At 44.7% G+C, this 22,203-nt stretch overlaps 1 protein-coding gene across 1 annotated transcript in view; it reads right to left on the reverse strand.

Annotated features, from left to right (window-relative positions):
* Positions 1-22,203, reverse strand: part of LOC140724166 (uncharacterized) — a 146,133-nt gene that overhangs the window by 31,833 nt on the left and 92,097 nt on the right. Inside the window, 1 exon segment of the mRNA XM_073038651.1 lies at positions 1,827-3,635. Coding sequence (XP_072894752.1) covers positions 1,827-3,635 — 1,809 coding nt within the window.

The raw sequence follows: 22,203 nt of genomic DNA on the forward strand, positions 1-22,203 counted from the left end.
AGCAGAATAGGCTTGCTAAGCCTTCCCCTTAATTACAGATTGTAAGAGAATTTTCTTTCTGCTTTTCTGCCTCTCCAGCCTGAAACTGCCTCTGCCTTTCCAGAGCCTCCATCTTTAATTTTTCTAACTTGTACTGGAGCTCAAGCTCACTAGGTTTACTTTCAGGAAACACCTCCAATTCCTCCACTTTAAATACACCCTCAGATACATAATGTTCATCTATTATCCTCTGCATCTGTGCCCTCCTCATCGTCAATTTCACCTTAGCAAGTATTAACGTTTTAGCAATACTCAATAACTCAATCCTTCTGGTGTCCTCTAATGCCTGAGAGGTTCACACTTCCAGATATTTATCAACATCCATTGCTGCTGGTTTTCCACACACAAATAAATCAAAAGGGATTTCCCCAATGAAATGGATAATAAATCAATCCTTAAATTTGTTCATATCCCAGACGCAGGCCCCATTTTGCTACAAACCGTAACGCTTTAGAAACGAACCAGCAACAACAGACTACTCCCAGTGGCCACACATTTTAATTCCACGTCCCATTCCCATTCTGATATGTCTATCCATGGCCTCTTCTACTGTCAAAATTAATCCAAACTCAGGTTGGAGGAACAACACCTTATATACCGGCTGGGTAGCCTCCGACCTGATGGGATGAACATTGACTTCACCAACTTCCGTTAATGCCCCTCTTCCCCTTCTTATCCCATCACCAACATATTTAATTGTTTGCTTGTTTTCCATGTCTCTCTGGTGCTTCCCCCCGCCACCTTTCTTTCTCCTGAGGCCTCCTGTCCCATGATCCTTTCCCTTCTCCAGCTCTGTATCACTTTCACCAATCACCTTTCCAGCTCTTAGCTTCATCCCACCTCCTCCGGTCTTCTCCTATCATTTCGCATTTCCCCCTTCCCCCCACTACTTTCAAATCTCTTAGTATCTTTCCTTTCAGTTAGTCCTGACGAAGGGTCTCAGCCTGAAACATCAGCAGTTCTTCTCCTTATAGATGCTGCCTGGCTTGCTGTGTTCCACAAGCATTTTGTGTGTGTTGTTTGAATTTCCAGCATCTGCAGATTTCCTCGTGAGTGTTATGTGTATAAATATAACTCCCAAACTATTGAGCTCGGGGGAAACAAGGCTTGGAGTCTTGAGATGGTAAAGTATGAAAGTTCAGTTCAACCACAGAATAGGTGATGAGAGAGATAATTGTAATCCAGGGTAAATGTTGAGAGGTTCCATGGTGGTAAAACGAGACAACAGTCACTGTAGATTTTATCTGTCATACTTCCAAATCCACATACTAATTATCACCCGAAGTGACTTGTCATAAGGGGTATCATCTTAAAATGAATTACCACACCACAGCCAGGCAAGGGTTAACACATAAGTGGCCTCCGCAGGATACCCCAAATCAGATCCACTCCTATGGGTCAAATGAGGTGACAACCACACATTTGATGTACGGTGAATCGATAATTAGCCCACCCTTGTGGGCAAAGGAAAGTACCAAACAGTGACCCTTGGCCAATAGTTCCCTAGTTTCAAAGCTTCCATTTTTCCTCCTTTGTCTCCGTCTTACTCTGAGTGTCTGTGTCCTCGGTTAAAACTAAACAAGCTGCACGTGATGTAAACAAGCTGCAAGTCAGACTGATTTGCCTTCTTAATCTCTCTCTCACTCTCTTAAAATGACAGTCCACAGCAAACAAAACCTAGGGATTCATAACAATGGCAACTCCACATTGTGAGCTGACAGGTGTGCCAGTAGGTGGGATGACTGAGTGAATCCTTTCCCACATTCTCAGCAGGTGAACAGCCTCTCTCTAGTGTGAACTCGTTGATGTCTCTGTAGGGTGAATGACTGAGTGAATCTCTTCCCACAGACTGAGCAGGTGAACAGCTTCTTCCCAGTGTGAACTCGCAGATGACTCTGGAGGTTGGATGACTGAGTGAATCCCTTACCACAGACTGAGCAGGTGAATGGCTTCTCCCCAGTGTGAACACGCAGATGACTCTGGAGGTTGGATGACTGAGTGAATCCCTTCCCACAGACTGAGCAGGTGAATGGCTTCTCCCCAGTGTGAACTCGCAAATGACTCTGGAGGTTGGATGACTGAGTGAATCCCTTCCCACATTCTGAGCAGGTGAACAGTTTCTCCCCAGTGTGAACTCGCTGATGACTCTGTAGGGTGGATGACTGAGTGAATCCTTTCCCACAGACTGAGCAGGTGAATGGCTTCTCCCCAGTGTGAACTCGCTGATGTCTCAGTAGGTGGGATGAATGAGTGAATCTCTTTCCACATTCTGAACAGCTGAACGGCCTCTCCCTAGTGTGAACTCGCTGATGATTCTGTAGGTGGTATGAATGAGTGAATCTCTTCCCACAGACTGAGCAGGTGAAAGGCTTCTCCCCAGTGTGAACTCGTTGATGTCTCTGTAGGGTGGAAGAGTCTGTGAATCTCTTCCCACATTCTGAGCAGGTGAACAGTTTCTCTCCAGTGTGAACTCGCTGATGACTCTGTAGGTGGGATGACCGAGTGAATCCTTTCCGACAGACTGAGCAGGTGAATGGCTTCTCCCCAGTGTGAACTCTCTGATGATTCTGTAGGTGGTATGAATGAGTGAATCTCTTCCCACAGACTGAGCAGGTGAACGGCTTCTCCCCAGTGTGAACTCGCTGATGTACCAATAGGGTAGATGACAGAGTGAATCCTTTCCCACATTCTGAGCAGGTGAACGTCCTCTCCCCAGTGTGAACTCGCTGATGATTCTGTAGGTGGTATGAATGAGTGAATCTCTTCCCACAGACTGAGCAGGTGAACGGCTTCTCCCCAGTGTGAACTCGCTGGTGCCTCTGTAGGTTGGATGACTGAGTGAATCCTTTCCCACATTCTGAGCAGGTGAACGGCTTCTCCCCAGTGTGAACTCGCTGATGACTCTGTAATTGGGATGACCGAGTGAATCCCTTCCCACAGACTGAGCAGGTGAACGGCTTCTCCCCAGTGTGAACTCGCTGATGTCTCTGTAGGGTGGAAGATTCAGTGTATCTCTTCCCACATTCTGAGCAGGTGAACAGCTTCTCCCCAGTGTGAACTCGCTGATGTCTCTGTAGGGTGGAAGATTCAGTGTATCTCTTCCCACATTCTGAGCAGGTGAACGGCTTCTCCCCAGTGTGAACTCGCTGATGTCTCTGTAGGTGGGATGAATCAGTGAATCTCTTTCCACAGACTGAGCAGGTGAACGGCTTCTCCCCAGTGTGAACTCGCTGATGTACCAGTAGGCGGGATGACAGTGTGAATCCCTTCCCACAGACTGAGCAGGTGAATGGCTTCTCCCCAGTGTGAACTTGCTGATGTACCAGTAGGTGGGATGACAGTGTGAATCCCTTCCCACAGACTGAGCAGGTGAATGGCTTCTCCCCAGTGTGAACTCGCTGATGTACCAGTAGGGTAGATGACTGAGTGAATCCTTTCCCACAGACTGAGCAGGTGAATGGCTTTTCCCCAGTGTGAACTCGCTGATGTACCAGTAGGGTAGTTGACTGAGTGAATCCTTTCCGACAGACTGAGCAGGTGAATGGCTTCTCCCCAGTGTGAACTCGCTGGTGAGCCATTAGGTCAGATGACTGAGTGAATCCTTTCCCAGAAATTCAGCAGATGACAAGCCTCTGCCCGGTGTGGTGTGAACTGATTGGTGTGTCCACAGGTGGGAAGACCGACTGAACCCCTTCTCACACACAGAACAGATGAATGGCCTTGCCCAGTATGAACTTGCTGATGTACCTTCAATTGTAATAAGCGAGTGAATCCATTCCCACTGTTTGAGCAGGCAAAAGGCCTTTCTCCTGTGTAAATTACAGGCATGCCAGTTGGTCAAATGAGCGAGTGAATTCCTCCCCACTGTCTGTGCACGAAGGGTGGTCAATTGGATCCCTTGTTCCACTTCTTAAATATCTAGACAGAGACAACAAAACTGCTGTGCCGTGTTTGAGCTTCCTGGAGACGAATTCCTTCTCATTTTTAACCTGTAAAAAGATTTACAAAATCCATCAATGGGTGTAGGACAACATTTCAGATGAGATTACTTGAGTTGCCAAGGTTTGATCTGGTATCACACTGTTACAGTGAGGTTCAACGAAAGTTGGACAGAGAAATCATCTCCTGACTGGGCAGAGTGCTGGTATCTGGAATGACCATCAATTCCCTGATGCTCTTCCTGTCTCTATAAGAATGGGGCATTTCTGTCATCTCCAATCTGTGCCTTGGCTCAGTCTGACTCTCTCCATTGGTATTATTCCCTGTTCCTGCTGAGCTGCATGGGTGCCTGGCCTCAAAGTAAGTGAAACACTCTCACGCAAATAGTCTTTCTTGACGTGCAGCTGGGATCTTCTTTTATGTATTATTAACTTAAAGTGCCACAGTTTTAATGCCATATAAAACATTCCTGCTGAAATGACTGGTTGGTTCGCACAGCTGTCAAAAGGGGTTAGAGTGAATTTTTGTATTATTTCAGGTTCTTGTCACGATCAAAGAAAATTTCAACACAGAAACAGGCCCTTTGGGCCATCTAGTTTGTGCTGAACTATTTAAACAGCCCACTCCCATACCTCCATCATCCAGGTACCTACACAAACCTCTTAAATGTTGAAATCGAGCTCACATGCACCACTTGCTCTGGCTGCTCATTCCACACCCAGATGACCATCTGTGTGAAGAAGTTTCCCCTCATGTTCCCCTTAACATTTCACCTTTCACCCTTAACCCATGGCCTCTGGTTGTCCCCCCCCCCCCCCCAATCTTCGTGGAAAAAGCCAGCTTGCATTAACACTATCTGTGCCTCTCTATCACAATCAAATCTCCCCTCAATCTTCTACATTCTAAGGAATAAAGTCCTGATTTGTTCAATCTTTCCTTCTAACCCAAGTCCTCCAGACCTGGCAACATCATTGTGAATTTTCTCTGAACTCTCTGAACTTCTTTTACAGCTTTCCTGTAGGCAGGTGACCACAACTGCACAGAATTCTCCAAATTAGGCCTCACCAATGTCTTCTAGAAGTCAGCATAACATCCATCTATTGTCAGTATATGGTTCATGAAGGCCAATGAACTAAAATCTTTCCTTCCATCTCTATCTAACTGTGAGACCACTTTCAGTGAACTAAGGACTTGTATTCCCAGGTCCCTTTCTTCTACAACACTCCTCCGTGCCCGACCAGTCACTGTGAAGCACCTCCCTTGGTAGGTCATACCAAAGTGCAACAACTCACACTGGTCTGCATTAAATTCCATTTTCCATTTCTAAAACCATTTTCCCAGTGGGTCCAGATCGCACTGCAAGCCATGATAGTTTTCCTCACTGTCCACTACCCCCAGTCTTGCTGTCACCCACAAATTTGCTGATCCAGTTAACCACACTATCATCCAGATTACTGATATAGACGACAAATAACAGCAGATCCAGCACTGATCCCTGTGGCAACCACTAGTCACAGGCTTCCAGTCAGAGAGGCAACCATCTGCTACCACACTGGCTTCTCCCAAAGACAGTATCTCATCCAATTTACTATCTCATCTTGAATGCTGAGTGACTGAACCTTCTTGACCAACCTCCCATATGAGACTTTGTCAAGTGCCTTGCTAAAGTCCATGTAGACAACATCCACTGCCTTGCCTTCATCCACTTCCCTGATAACTTCCTCGAGAGACTCTCTAAGATTGGTGAGAGCCATGCTGTCTATCCTTTATCAGTCCACACCTATCCAAATACATACAGTATATACTTGGTTCCTGCACACACATTCCAATAACTTTCCCAGTACTGATGTCAAGCTCACCAACGTATAATTTCCTAGTTTATTTTTACAGCCTTTCTTGAACAGCAGAACAACATTGTCTGTCCTCCAATCCTCCAGTACCTCACCTGTCACTAAGGATGATTTAAATATCTGTGCTAAGGCCCCAATAATTTCTGCCCTTGTCTTCCGCAGGGTCCTAGTGAACAACTTGTCAGGCCCTGGGGATTGGTCCACACTAATTTGCCTCAAGACAGCAAATCCCTCCACCTCTGTAATCTGTACAGGGTCCATGAAGTTGATGTGGCTTTGCCTCACTTCTATAGACTCTGTGTCCATCTCCTGAGTAAATTCGGATGCAAAAAAAATCTCCCCAAGTCTCTATTATACCTTCATATAGATTACCATTCTGATCTTCCAGAGAATTAATTTTTTCCCTTACAATCGTTTTGCTCTTAACATATCTGCACAATCCCTGAGGATTCTCCTTCACCTTGTCTGCTGGGGCAACCTCATGCCTTCTTTTATTTCTTTCATCAGTGTTCACTTGAATTTCCTGTATTTCATAACTACCCCATTTATTCCTATCTGCCTGCACCTGGTATGCACCTCCTTTTTATTGATCTGGGAGAGGAAAGCCAAAGGGGTGATAGATCTGCATGGTGGGAGGTGGGGGTAAGGGGGGGGGGGGTTAAACTAAAGTTGCAGGGGGAATGGGAGCCTGAATAACAGAACAGGTAGTGGAGAGATTGTGGAGACAGATGTTATTCAGTCCTCAGACAGTCAGGAATGAAAAAGTTGAGCATGGTGCAGTGAATATGCTGAGCCCTGTATATTTCAATACAAGGAGCAGCATAGGAAAGGTGGATGTGTTCAGGACATGGATCAACACCTGGAATCAACACTAGGATCTGGCAACTGTGGACTGGGACAGGCTGCTTTATGGCAAAGGTGTGCTTGGTAAATGGGAGGCCTTCAAAGCGAAATTTTGAAAGTAGTAAGCGGAAATGTCCGAATAAAAGATAGAAAGATAGAAAGATAGAAACTGTAGGGAAACTTGGATTGCCAGAGATATTGAGACCCTGGTAAAGCACAAAATGGAATTGTGTAACAGGGATAGGCAGTCAGTTTCTTATGGAGTATAAGAAATGCAAGAGAACACATAAGAAATCAATCAGGATGGCTAAAAGATGGCATGAGGTTGCTGTCACAGAAAAGGTGAAGGATAATCCTCAGGGATTCTAGTGATAGATTAAGAGCAAAAGGATTGCAAGGCACAAAGTTGGTCCTCTGGAAGACCGGAATGGCAATCCACGTGTGGAAACAAAGCAGATGGGGGAGATCTTAAATATTTTTCCATCTCTGTTTACTCAGGAGATGGACAAAGGGTCTATGGGAGTGTGGAAAAGCGGCATTAACCATTTCAACCCTGGGAAAAAAAAAAACACTCCTCTGGCCACTCACACGCTCAATACCACTCATCATTTTATACACCAAAAAATGTCTCTAAATATAAACAAGGGAATTAAACATTGCACAATCTACTTTCCACGATTCAGTACGTTTACACAGACAGGTGTATAAAAAGGGCCCAAAGAATATCAGGGACAAACAGGCCCAATTCACCATAACCACAAACTGTTCCTGCTGCTACCATCCAGGAAACGGTACCACAGCAAAAGGACCAACAGGCTCCGGGACATCAACTTCCACCAGGCCATCAGACTGATTAATTCATGCTGATACAATTGCATTTCAATGTTATATTGACTGTCCTATGTACAAACTATCTATTATAAATTACTATAAATTACACATTGCACATTTAGATGATGTAAGTGCAGGGTTACAAGCTGCAGCTGGATGCACATCTTGTAGGTGAGGGCATCAGGGATACTGGAGGTCTGCCCTCCTTCCCTACAATACCCCTCTAATTTGTGATAACCAGTGTGCAGATAAATCTTGTACTGTGTATTTTTTCGCCAGTGACAAGATGTGCACAGTGAATTTTATATAGAGAGGTATTCATTTTCACAGCTAGCAAATCACTGTCAATAGGAACTTTCATCTCCTCTGGGTTTGATCGAGTTCATCTGCACTCTCACACAACCTATGTAGCAGGCCTGTAACAGGAAATGGGGGATTTTCTCACCAAAGCTTTTGCACATTGTCCATATGTGGTTTGCTTGCTAAATTATGCTTTAAAATGTCAGATTTCCAAATATCACTCCACTTCTTCCCACCTGCAAATTCTCCAGCAACTTTTGCATCACCAAAATGCAAACAGGCATCACCAGTTTCTGTATTCTACATAAATATTCCCCCTGAACCCTCCCCCAATGACTGACAGTGGTGAACTCAGTGAATGAAATCCCAATGTATATGAAGGGAAGGGCAGTTCTCTGTCTCACCGGAGTCTGGCACATTTGTGATGTGAAAGCTACTTGTTGCCCAGGGCAAAGGTGTTTGATATCATTATGTACCCAGAGAGAATGGGACAAAACATGTTCTCACCAGTAGAAAAGTCCAGAGCAAGAGGAGGTAGAGGAAGCAACACACACAAAATACTGGAGGAGCTCAGCAGGCCAGGCAGCATCTACGGAAAAGAGTACTAATGCTGATTTTCTCAACTGCTGATGTAAAAGATTTTGTTCCCTTTCTCCAAGTTCCTAATCCTTGCATTTAGATCGCTGGAGCACAGCTCTGTCTGAGAGATCCATCGGTTCCCATTCCCTCATCAGCCGGAAGCTCCCCGGGGCCCGTGTACAGATCGTGGGGCTGAGAGAGAGGGGAGAGGGCAGGACTGTCCCGGGTTTGCTGGTCACGGTGACCGGATTTCACAGGAATCAGCCCGAAGTCGGTGTTTAAGATAAAAACACAGAGAATCGCTCTTTCCTACAGCCGACATTTTCAAGGCCTTCTGTGTACTGCGCGCATGCGTGAAACTCAGGGACGTCCTCAGCCTGCCGCCTGCGCATTTCATCGGCGCTTCAGCACCGGCAAAATTCTTAACGCATGGCCCTATGGGTAATCACGGTGCCATTAAACATTTCTGCAAGCACCGGTTCAATGTCCATACCGCATTTTTTTTCGTGTGTATAGAAAAATCTGCAGCTGTTTTAACGCAGAAAGCGGCTTCCATAAGCAATATACTCAATATCAATGTGTATCTAATGCCAAAGTAAAATGCAGATATAAAACACAGGAGATTCTGCAGTTGCTGGAAATACAGAGACGCTCACACACAAAACGCTGGAGGAACTCTGCAATTCAGAGAGCAACTAAGCAGAGGAGTACACAGGCTAGGCACACTGAAGGGGCTCGGCCTAAACGTTTTCTATTTATTCCTCTCTCCACAATTGCTGCCTGAAATTAACCTTCTTTTTTTCCGGTCAACCAGATTCCAAATGTTTCTGATCTTTCTTTTGTAGCCACATCCTGCTGGTTTGATTCCTCCTCCTCCTGGTAAACTCTGGACCCCATCTCTCTCTGGAACCCCTGACTCAGGCTGGCAACTCTTCGGTTTATGACTCTGCACCATCGAAGATTCAGTCGCTAGTCTGCTGTCAGACTTTAGAGGTGCATTGTGTTACGAGACCGCAGGTTCGCTTACTGTGAGTGTCGCTTTAAGCGCCTGAGTGAGGAGGGACTGTGACATCAGACATAAGGAGAGAGAGAGAGAGAACGTCAAAACCACAGTGAGCTCATCGTCTTATTCACCCTGGAGAAAATCATGCAGGTGTATAAGATGATGAGAGGCATTAGTCGTATGGATAGCCAGAGGCTTTTTCCCCAGGGCTGAAACAGCTAACATGAGGGGGAATAGGTTTAAGCTGCTTGGAAGTAGGTACAGAGGAGATGTCAGAGCTAAGTTTTTTAAGCAAAGAGTGGTGTGTGTGTGGAATGCACCACCAGCGACGGTGGTAGAGGTGGATACAATAGGGTCTTTTAAGAAACTCTCAGATAGGTACATGGAGCTTAGGAAAATAGGTGGCTATGTGGTAGAGTAATTCTAAGCAGCTTCTAGAGTAAGATACATGGTCGGCACAGCAATGTGGGACAAAGCACCTGTAATGAGTTGTGAATTTATATGTTTCCATGAAATTCACAGGAAATCTCCTATCCCACAGAGTGGATCTCAGGGAGAGTGATAGGGGAACGACAGGGAGAGATTTTGATATACGGATATGGAACAGAAACATGGGCAGGAACCAGATGGGCTGAGTGGCCTTTCTATGGTACATTGTGAGTGTGGTAGAGACAGTGAGTACCTGAGACATGGGATTTGATACAGAACTGATTTATCGTTCACAGATACACAATATTAAACGCCAGTCTAGATTAAGACTAACATCAGTAGAACAGACTCCTCCAGTGCTCAGTGACCAGGGTTCAGTCCTGGGTGCGATGAGCAGCCGCAAGAACTGCAGAATCTGACAGTAACAGTCCCTCATGAACCTGCAGCTGCCTTCAGTCACCTTGATGGCTAAACTTTTAACACAGAGATCATTTGAACTTCCTCCCTGATGTAGGAGCACTCAGACCGAAGATGTAGGGGAGAAGGAAAAAAAAGAGATAATAGAGTTGTTTGCACCGTTAGGGGAAACAGAGAGGAAGAGGTGGAAAGTTTCTTGAATGCATCTATTTTAATGCTAGGAGCAAGGTAAGAAAGGTGGATGAGCTTAGAGTATGGATTGATAATTGGAAATATGATGTTGTATCTATTAGTGAAACATGGTTGCAGGAGGGGTGTGATTGGCAACTAAATATTCCTGTATTTTGTTGCTTCTGGTGTGATAGAATCAGAGGGGCAAGAGGGGGAGGTATTGCAATGCTTGTCCGAGAAAATATTACAGCAGTGCTTTGACAGGATAGATTACAGGGCTCATTTTGGGAGCCTATTTGGGTGGAATTGAGGAATGGGAAAGGTATAGTAACACTTATAGGGGTGTATTATAAACCACCTAATTGGGAGCGAGAATTGGAGGAACAAATTTGTAAGGAGATAGCCGATATTTGTAGTAAGCACAATGTTGTGATTGTGGGAGATTTTAATTTTCTACACATAGAAACATAGAAAATAAGTGCAGGAGTAGGCCATTAGGCCCTTCAAGCCTGCACCGCCATTCAGTATGATCATGCCTGATCATCCAACTCAGAACCCTGTACCTGTTTTCTCTCCCTACCTCTGATCCCTTTAGCCACAAGGGCCATATCTAACTCCCTCTTAAATGTAGCCAATGAACTGGCCTCAACTGTTTCCTGTAGCAGAGAATTCCACAGATTCACCACTCTGTGTGTGAATAAGCTTTTCCTCATCTTGGTCCTAAAAGGCTTCCATTTTATCCTAAAACTGTGACCCCTCGTTCTGGACTCCCCCAACATCGGAAACAATCTTCCTGCATCTAGCCTGTCCAATCCCTTTAGAATTTTATACATTTCAATAAGATCCCCCCTCAATCTTCTAAATTCCAGCGAGTGTAAACCTCATCAACCCAGTCTTTCTTCATATGAAAGTCCTGCCATCCCAGGAATCAATCTGTTGAACCTTCTTTGTACTCCCTCTATGGCAAGAAAGTCTTTACTCAGATTAGGGGACCAAAACTGCATACAGTACTCCGGCTGTGGTCTCACCAGGGCCTTGTACAACAGCAGTAGAACCTCCCTGCTCCTGTACTCAAATCCTCTTGCTACGAATGCCAACATATCATTTGCCTTTTTCACCGCCTGCTGTACCTGCATGCCCACTTTCAATGACTGGTGTACAATGACTCCCAGGTCTCATTGCGCCTCCCCTTTTCCTAATCGGCCATTCAGACAATAATCTGTTTTCCTGTTCTTGCAACCAAACCTCACATTTATCCACATTAAATTGCATCTGCCATGAACTTGCCTACTCACCTAAACTATCCAAGTCACTCTGCATCCTCTTAGCATCCTCAAAGCTAACACTGCCGCCCAGCTTCGTCTCATCTGCAAACTTGGAGATGCTGCATTTAATTCCCTCGTCTAAATCATTAATATATATTGTAAACAACTGGGGCCCCAGCACTGAGCCTTGCAGTACCCCACTAGTGAATGCCTGTCAATCCGAAAAGGTCCCGTTTATTCCCACTCTTTGCTTCCTGTTTACCAACCAATTCTCTATCCACATCAATAACATACCCCCAATACTGTGTGCTTTAAGTTTCCACACTAATCTCCTGTGTGGGACCTTGTCAAAAGAGTTTTGAAAATCCAAATATACCACATCCACTTGTTCTCCCCTATCCATTCTACTAGTTACATCCTCAAAAAATTCTATAAGATTCGCCAGACATGATTTTCCTTTCACAAATCCATGCTGACGTTGTCCGATTATTTCACCTCTTTCCAAATGTGCTGTTATCACATTTTCACAACCAACTCTAGAATTTTCCCCACCACCGATGTCAGGCTAACCGGTCGATAATTCCCGGTTTCTCTCTCCCTCATTTTTTAAAAAAGTGAGGTCAAATTAGCCACCCTCCAATCCTCAGGAACTAATCCAGAATCTAAGGAGTTTTGAAAAATTATCGCTAATTCTTGGGCTAATTTCTTAAGCACTCTGGGATGCAGACCATCTGGCCCTGGGGATTTATCTGCCTTTAATCCCTTCAATTTACCTAACACCACTTCCCTACTAACATGTATTTCCCTCAGTTCCTCCATCTCACTAGACCCTCGGTCCTCTACTATTTCCAGATTATTTATGTCCTCCTTAGTGAAGACGGAACTGAAGTAGTTATTGAATTGGTCTGCCATGTCCTTGTTCCCTATGACCAATTCTCCTGTTTCTAACTGTAAGGGACCTACATTTGTCTTAACCAATCTTTTTCTTTTCACTTATCTATAAAAGCTTTTACAGTCAGTTTTTATGTCCCCTGCCAGCTTTCTCTCAATCTTTTTTCCCTTTCCTAATTAATCCCATTGTCCTCCTCTGCTGGACTCTGAATTTCTCCCAGTCCTCAGGTGTGCCACTTTTTCTGGCTAATCTGTAAATGCTTGCCATTGCATATGAATGTTGAGGAACCAACTAGAGAGCAGGCCATTCCACATTGGGTATTGAGCAAAGAGGAAGTGTTAGTTAGCAATCTGGTCATGCGAGGCCCTTTGTGTAAGAGTGACCATAATATGGTGGAATTCTTCATTAAGATGGAGAGTGACATAGTTAATTCAGAAACAAAGGTTCTGAACTTAAAGAAGGGTAATTTTGAAAGTATGAGACGTGAATTAGCTAAGATAGACTGGCAAATGATACTTAAAGGGTTGACGGTGGATATGTAATGGCAAGCATTTAAAGATCGCATGGATGAACTACAACAATTGTTCATCCCAGTTTGGCAAAAGAATAAACCAGGGAAGGTAGTGCACCTGAGGCTGACAAGGGAAATTAGGGATAGTATCAAGTCCAAAGAAGAAACATATAAATTAGCAAAAAAAAAGCGGCACACCTGAGGACTGGGAGAAATTCAGAGACCAGCAGAGGAGGACAAAGGGCTGAATTAGGAAAGGGAAAAAAGATTATGAGAGAAAGCTGGCAGGGAACATAAAAACTGACTGTAAGAGCTTTTACAGACATGTGAAAAGAAAAAGATTGGTCAAGACAAATGTAAGGACCTTTACAGCCAGAAACAGGTGAATTGATCATAGGGAACAAAGACATGGCAGACCAATTGAATAACTACTTTGGTTCTGTCTTCACGAAGGAGGACATAAATAACCCTCCGGAAATAGTAAGGGACTGAGGGTCTAGTGAGATGGAGGAACTGAGGGTAATACATGTTAGTAGGGAAGTGGTGTTAGGTAAATTGAAGGGATTAAAGGCAGATAAATCCCCAGGGCCAGATGTTCTGCATCCCAGAGTAGCCCAAGAAATAGTGGATGCATTAGTGATAATTTTTCAAAACTCCTTAGATTTTGGATTAGTTCCTGAGGATTGGAGGGTGGCTAATGTAACCCCACTTTTTAAAAAAGGAGGGAGAGAAAAACCGGGGAATTATAGACCGGTTAGTCTGTCGTCAGTGGTGGGGAAAATGCAAGAGTCGGTTATCAAAGATGTGATAACAGCACATTTGGAAAGAGGTGAAATCATCGGACAAAGTCAGCATGGATTTGTGAAAGGAAAGTCATCTCTGACGAATCTTATAGAATTTTTTGAAGATGTAACCAGTAGAGTGGATAGGGGAGAGCCAGTAGATGTGGTATATTTAGATTTTCAAAAGGCTTTTGACAAGGTCCCACACAGGAGATTAGTGTGTAAACTTAAAGCACACAGTATTGGGGGTATGGTATTGATGTGGATAGAGAATTGTTGGCAGACAGGAAGCAAAGAGTGGGAGTAAATGGGAGCTTTTCAGAATGGCAGGCAGTGACTAGAGGGGTACCGCAAGACTCAGTGCTGGGACCCCAGTTGTTTACAATATATATTAATGATTTAGATGAGGGAATTAAATGCAGCATCTCCAAGTTTGCGGATGACACGAAGCTGGGCGGCGGTGTTAGCTGTGAGGAGGATGCTAAGAGGATGCAGGGTGACTTGGATAGGTTAGGTGAGTGGGCAAATTCATGGCAGATGCAATTTAATGTGGATAAATATGAGGTTATCCATTTTGGTTGCAAGAACAGGAAAACAGATTATTATCTGAATGGCCGATTAGGAAACGGGGAGGTGCAACGAGACCTGGGTGTCATTGTACACCAGTCATTGAAGGGAGGCATGCAGGTACAGTAGGCGGTGAAAAAGGCGAAAGGTATGCCAGCATTCATAGCAAAAGGATTTGAGTACAGGAGCAGGGAGGTTCTGCTGCAGTTGTACAAGGCCTTGGTGAGACCGCACCTAGAATATTGTGTGCAGTTTTGGTCCCCTAATCTGAGGAAAGACATTCTTGCCATAGAGGGAGTACAAAGAAGGTTCACCAGATTGATTCCTGGAATGGCAGGTCTTTCATATGAAGAAAGACTGGATCGACTAGGCTTATACTCACTGGAATTTAGAAGATTGATGGGGGATCTTATTGAAACGTATAAAATTCTAAAGGGATTGGACAAGCTAGATGCAGGAAGATTGTTTCCGATGTTGGGAGAGTCCAGAACGAGGGGTCACAGTTTAAGGATAAAGGGGAAGACTTTTAGGACCAAGATGAGGAAAAACTTCTTCACACAGAGAGTGGAGAATCTGTGGAATTCTCTGCCACAGGAAACAGTTGAGGCCAGTTCACTGGCTATATTTAAGAGGGAGTTAGATATGGCCCTTGTGGCTAACGGGATCAGGGGTATGGAGAGAAAGCAGGTACAGGGTTCTGAGTTGGATGATCAGCTATGATCATACTGAATGGCGGTGCAGGCTCGAAGGGCCGAATCGCCTACTCCTGCACCTATTTTCTATGTTTCTGTCCACCGTCAACCCTTTAAATATCATTTGCCAGTCTGTCTTAGCTAATTCACGTCTCATATCTTCAAAGTTGCCCTTCTTTAAGTTCAGAACATTTGGTTCTGAATTAACTATGTCACTCTCCATCTTAATGAAGAATTCCACCATATTATGGTCACCCTTACACAAGGGGCCTTGCATGACAAGATAGATAGATAGATAGATAGATAGATAAGATAGATAGATAGATAGATAGATAGATAGATAGATAGATAGATAGATAGATAGATAGACACTTTATTCATCCCCATGGGGAAATTCAACATTTTTTCCAATGTCCCATACACTTATTGTAGCAAAACTAATTACATACAATACTTAACTCAGTAAAAATATGATATGCATCTAAAATCACCCTCTCAAAAAGCATTAATAATAGCTTTTAAAAAGTTCATAAGTAGTTTACTTAAATACATTGAGTCCTAACCCCGGCACTTTAACATATCTTACTCCTGCCGGTTGAATTGTAAAGCCGAATGGCATTGGGGAGTATTGATCTCTTCATCCTGTCTGAGAAGCATTGTATCGATAGCAACCTGTCGCTGAAACTGCTTCTCTGTCTCTGGATGGTGCTATGTAGAGGATGTTCAGGGTTTTCCATAATTGACCGTAGCCTACTCAGCGCCCTTCACTCTGCTACCGATTTTATACTCTCCAGTACTTTGCCCACGACAGAGCCCGCCTTCCTTACCAGCTTATTAAGACGTGAGGCGTCCCTCTTCTTAATGCTGCCTCCCCAACACGCCACCACAGAGAAGAGGTCGCTTTCCACAACTGACCTATAGAACATCTTCAGCATCTCACTAACCCTTCCTCATTGCTCAATACCCAGTCTGGAATGGCCTGCTCTCTAGTTGGTTCCTCGACATGTTGGTTCAGAAAACCATCCCGCACACATTCTAAGAAATCCTCTTCCTCAGCACCCTTACCAATTTGGTTCACCCAATCTATATGTAGATTGAAATCACCCATTATAACTGCTGTTCCTTTTTTGCACGCATTTCTAATTTCCTGTTTAATGCCATCCCCAACTTCACTACTACTGTTAGGTGGCCTGTACACAAATCCCACCAGCGTTTTATGCCCCTTAGTGTTACACAGCTCTACCCACATCGATTGCACATCCTCCAGGCTAATGTCCTTCCTTTCTGTTGCATTAATCTCTTCTCTAACCAGCAACGCTACCCCACCTTCTTTTCTTTCCTGTCTGTCCCTCTGAATATTGAATATCCCTGGATGTTGAGCTCCTATCCTTGGTCACCCTGGAGCCATGTCTCTGTGATTCCAACTATATCATATTCATTAATAATTATCTGCACATTCAATTCATCCACCTTATTACGAATGTTCCTTGCATTGACACACAAAGCCTTCAGGCTTGTTTTTACAACACTCTTAGACCTTATACAATTATGTTGAAAAGTGGCCCTTTTTGATTTTTGCTCTGGATTTGACTGCCTGCCACTTTTACTTTTCACCTTACTACTTTTTGCTTCTACTCTCATTTTGCACCCCTCTGTCTCTCTGCACTTGTTCCTATCCCCCTGCCACATTAGTTTAAATCCTCCTGAACAGCAGTAGCAAATGCTCCCCCTAGGACTAGCAGGAGGGACAGCCCTCAGTGATTCCTGTGTATGCTCCCCTGGAAGCCTCAAGAAATGATAATGATCATGAATCAGGCCCCAGATAGAAAAGAAAAACCAGCACAGTTTGCTCAGTGTGTCCACAGTACTACACAAATGTTTAATGTGACTCCGCAAGATTTATTCGGTCTCTGCTGCAAGATTCTGTCAGCTGATGAGGGGTGGAAATGGAAGGCAGAATTGAGATACCAAACCTATCAGCAGTCACAGGCGAGAAAACATAATGAGAATGAACAGATGGACCAGATCATTCAAGCCTTGGAAAGGGCTCTCCAGCAACCTGTAAACATCACTAAAGTACCTGAATGCAAACCTAAGCCTGGGGAATGGGGACCAGACTATTGAGAGCGATTTGTGGCCTGCTAGGGCACCTTCGCAGGAGACCAAGCCTTTAATGATGGGAATCTGTCCCCCCAGTTCAATGCCCTACTGCTCCAATGCTTACCAACTAAGTTAGCCAACATGATTAAAACAAATAATATGGATTGGACTGACAATGACCGAAATCAAATGTGACGAGCTTTGACATATCATTAGGACCCAACTTTCGAATCTTGATCAACCCCGAAGGGAACTAATATTAAAGGTGAATATGCTCAGCGGGAAGAAGGACGCGAGCGGGCTATATCTGAGGAACAGAAATGGGAACAAAAACCTACCAAGGGACAGGTGGGGACAACAACCCGTTTAGAAATTGACAAGAAGATGCTTCCAACCATGAGTGCCAACCCTCAGGAAGAGCCGAATGTAATATTGCAAGTTGCTGGAAATCCAGTTCCGTTTATGATTGATATGAGGGCAACCACAACCACTCTCGATCAGGAAATAGTATCGGAAAAGGGATTCCAGCTATCAGACGCTACAATCACTCTGTCTGGGTTCGAAGGCATGGAACGTACGTATTCACGTACCCAGCCACTGCAGGTGGAATTCCAGGGGAACCAGTGTGCGGGGGTGTAATCTTGCAGGGAGAGACTTGCTCTGTCTGTTGGAAATCGAGATTCTTTGCACAGACAATGCAGTCACCCTTGACAGGTGAACAACCGACAGCTTCCCCAGTTTCTGACCCCCAAGTGGAGGGCACTTAATTTGGACTCCACTCCTTCTGCCAGCAGCCGACCCTCATGTGACTCTGTGCTTTGACCCTACGGGGGGCGCCACTGAGGAAAGCCAATATTATGCATCACTCGATGGACAGAAGTTCCCAGTCACGATGATTAGATAGGTTAAAGGAATAGACGGTATTGCATTACTGGCCGAATTTCCAGATTTCCTTTGGTGACAGACAGAACTGGTAGTTCCCCATACCACTGTTAGTGTATGCCCTGGGTTCAAGCCAAAGAGCCCAGGGTTCCTGGCCTACACCCTAACAAAACAAGCCTCCAGCACCGAGGGAGACTGGCAAGACTTGGCCGTGGGTCTAGTCCAATACGGGAAGGAGTCTGAGGTGAAGACGGGATATCTGGTAAGACAACCTTTTAATATTGACCGATCCCAAGACGCTGTACCCCACCTCTGTGCAATTTCAGGCCAAGAAGTCTGTCGCACCAACTGCCCCCCTGTCTGGATCACCATGAAAGAAGGACAGACTCTCCCCTCCATTTAGCAATATCCCCTCAATCCCAAGGCAACGTTTTATGAGGATGGAAGCTCTTTTGTGGATCCAGCAGGATAACAATATTCTGACTATGCAATAGTGATGGACAGTGAAGTAATTGAACAGGCCTCTTTTGAAGCAGCTGTCTCTGCGCAGAAGGCTGAGCTGTTTGCTCTGACTCGTGCCTGTATCCTAGCAACAGACTAAAGTGGGAACGTTTACACAGACTCCCGTTATGCATTTGGAATTGTACATGACTACGGGGCTCTCTGGGAACATGGGGATTCAAGAATTCCTCTGGCCACCCCATTAGTAATGCCACCTTTGTAAACAACTTACTCACCGCTCTACAGCTACCTCGAGTTTTGTTCTTCCCAGGGGGACGCCTCTGAGAAGGAGTGAAAACTGCGGTCCCAGATGGGGTGCCAGAAAGACCCTAACATAGGTTTTTGGATCACCACAGTGGGACAGATTTGTGTTCCTACAGAGTTTTTACCAATATTGGTCAATTAGATACATAATTGTACACACCTGGGAAAGGAGGGAATAGTTGGTAACCTGTACCCTGCACACCGGGTACGAGTCCCTTGCCAGATGGACCTTTTTGTGTCTACAAGTTGATTTTATTGAATTGCCTAGAGTACATTGCTATAGATACTGCTTAGATATTATAGATGTGTTTAGTAGATGGGTTGAAGCTGTTCCAACTACCAATAATACTGTTATGACTGTTGTGAGGGTATTATTACGGGAAATAATTCCCAGGTACGGCCTGCCAGAGATGCTGAGCTCTGACGATGACCCACACTTCGTGATGAAGGTAAACAAAGGCGTACGTAACGAACTAGCTATCAAGCAACAATTCCACTGTGTACACCACCCACGGGCCGCTGGCACAGTGGAGAGAGCCGATGGCACTCTGAAGAGTAAACTGGCCAGACTAACAGTGGAGACTGGACTCACTTGGTTGAAGGTCCTTCCGTTACCCAGTTCCACATGAGGGTTACCCCACAGGGGAAAACAGGGTTGTCACCAGCTGAAATCATTTATGGATGGCCCATGAAAACACCCTGGGGACTAAGACCTTGTGTACCATTGCTCCCAGAAAGTCTACCAGCAAAATTGGATATTCATACGCGAGGGGAAGACATGGGGAAATATATATGCCAACTAACCAAAATTTTCCAAGCATACATTCACAGGTATGACAGGCTTACAAGGAAGAGAACTACTCCGCACCATGGAACCTGGGATTTTTTTTCCTGATGAAGAACTGGATTGAGGGAAACTCGGACCGCAGTGGAGAGGACCATATCAGGTGTTACCAACCACTCCAACGGCTATGAAACTGAACGGGCAATCTCGGTGGATACATCATTAGGCGCCAAACATGTTACTGAAGGAACTGAGTAGAAGCTCTCTCTCGGACTAATGGAAAATGTATTGGTTGTTAGTGGTGTTCTTGTTTATGTCTTTGAGAGGGCTCACCCCAGCATCCGGGGGCCCCCAAGTTAACACATTTCCGTCTTTCTGTCATACCTATGCCAAACAGGTAGAACTAGGGGCCTGCTGGGTTTGTGCTGAAATTCCACAGCATGGTAAAACTATGGTTCCAATGTCAGTAATCCTGCTCAACCAGAGTGAGGAACTCTCAGCCTGGGCTTTCTCAAATAACATCCGGGGAAGTGAGATGAGGACCTGTGGTCCAGTCAGAGATGACTGTGGCTGTCAGTGTTTTGAGGGATGGTCTCTCAGGCCCCCATCAAACGGAACTTCCAATACTGGGAAACATGCATCCTGGCCATACCTGCAGGTGCCCAGCAGCCAAGAGGAACAACTGAGACTGATTGATTTTGGTTGATTACTTTTCTCTCCTATGGAGTAGCCAGGAATTCACGAGAGATAATCAATTTGGATACAGCACTTGAGGAGCTGGCCACAATACTGCAGGGGCCCTGACAGAAACATCCACTGAAATGATTGCAAACTGGCAAACAGTCATACAGAATCATACAGCTTTAAAGTTTATCCCAGCTGAGAAATAGGGAACCTGTGCTGTTATTGACACAGAATGCTGCACGTATATCCCTGATGAATCTACTAACATTACACCCCTCTCCGAGCACACTGCAAAGGAGATTGACAGCATCAAGAAAGTAGGGCAGGATTTACACGGGTTCACCGAAGGGTCGAAATGGTGATCTTTGAAGGCCTGTTTGGTAATATGTGGGGCATGATACTGCATTATGTCCTAATAGTTGTACATATCTTTGTTACAATTACTGTTGTACCCTGTCTTTACCCACTGATAAGTCAATGCTGTTGTTAGTTGCTTTCTCTGTAAAAAGTTACTGCGTTGTTGATAATGTAATGATCAAAAGGAGGGAAGGATAAAGTCTGTAAAATGGTTAACACTTCGTTAAACAATAGCAGCCTGTTTTTCTGAAAGAAACTGCTGATGATCAACCGATGTGCTGAGCCATATTTCTTCTTGCGGGCAGCTAGCTAGGGTTTCAAGATGCTTATCTCCTTGCGCATTCACATGTAGAGATAGGACAGCTTCAGTCTGTACTGTGTGTGTAAACCATTATGACTATTTTGTAGTTTGTCTTTAGGGACTCCAGCCTGTCATGTAGTAAATATCTTTGGCTCCAGCCTGTCTTGTGTGGGGGTATCTGGACGGATATATCTGTGGTGTAAGGGGAATTGTTAGTCAGTTAGTGGATTGGGTGGGAACTGTCACAGACTGTTCCTGTTTGAGCGACTAACTGAGTAAGCCCCGGGTGCTTGGAATAAAGAGTTTGTACTGTATGGTCTCAGAGTGACTTTATCCGGATTCGACTTCCACAGAATAGGAGTGGTTTTAAAGGGCTGGGCTGCTGGAAGCTCATTACCAGACCTGGAGTGATTGCAACTGGGTCTGACAGAGGCATAACTGGTTGTTCTGGGTACATTCAGTCTCACTGCAACTATATCCCACCTTCCCTTACACAGGTATGTAATGTCTAAAAGATCAGTGTTTGAGTAAATGAGACTCACCAAACTTTCTCCTGACTGAATCAATGGAATCTCAGAGTCTCTTGAGGCAGAGCTGTTCTCTCCAGTTAATGCTCTCAGTCCTCAGGCTGGTTCACTTGTTGCTGTTCCCTCGTCTTCAGCCGTGGTTTGCTTCTAGTTGGGGTTTTTCTTCCAATAAACCTCTCACCGCAGGTCTAACTTGAACCAGAGAGATAATGAAGCACAATAACAATAAAAAGGAGAACCAAACATTTCTGGTTAATGTTACTAAGAACAAAACAATATGGGATAAGGAGGAGCCATCATTCAGTCAGCAACAGAATTAAGTGATTTGATCCATCTGGTCTGCCCCACCATTTAACCACAGCTGATTTTCATTCCAACACCATATTCCTGCCTTCCTCCTGTAACCCTGAGCTACTCACCAATCATGAATATGTTAATCTCTGTCATAAATATACCCAAATGGCAGCTTCAACCAACCTCTGTGGCAACAAATTCCACAGATCAGACATCTTCTGGCCAAATTTTTTTCTCCACTCAGTTTTAAAGGGAAGCTTCTTTATTCCGAGACTGTGCTGTCAGATCACAGTCTAATGGAAACATCTGCTCCATGTCCACTGTATCCAGGCTTTTCAGCATTCAGCAGGTTTACTTAACCATACATCCCTCCACCACCCCCACCGTCCCTCTGAACTC

Source organism: Hemitrygon akajei, unplaced genomic scaffold (assembly GCF_048418815.1).
Source record: "Hemitrygon akajei unplaced genomic scaffold, sHemAka1.3 Scf000168, whole genome shotgun sequence".
Lineage (NCBI taxonomy): Eukaryota > Metazoa > Chordata > Chondrichthyes > Myliobatiformes > Dasyatidae > Hemitrygon > Hemitrygon akajei.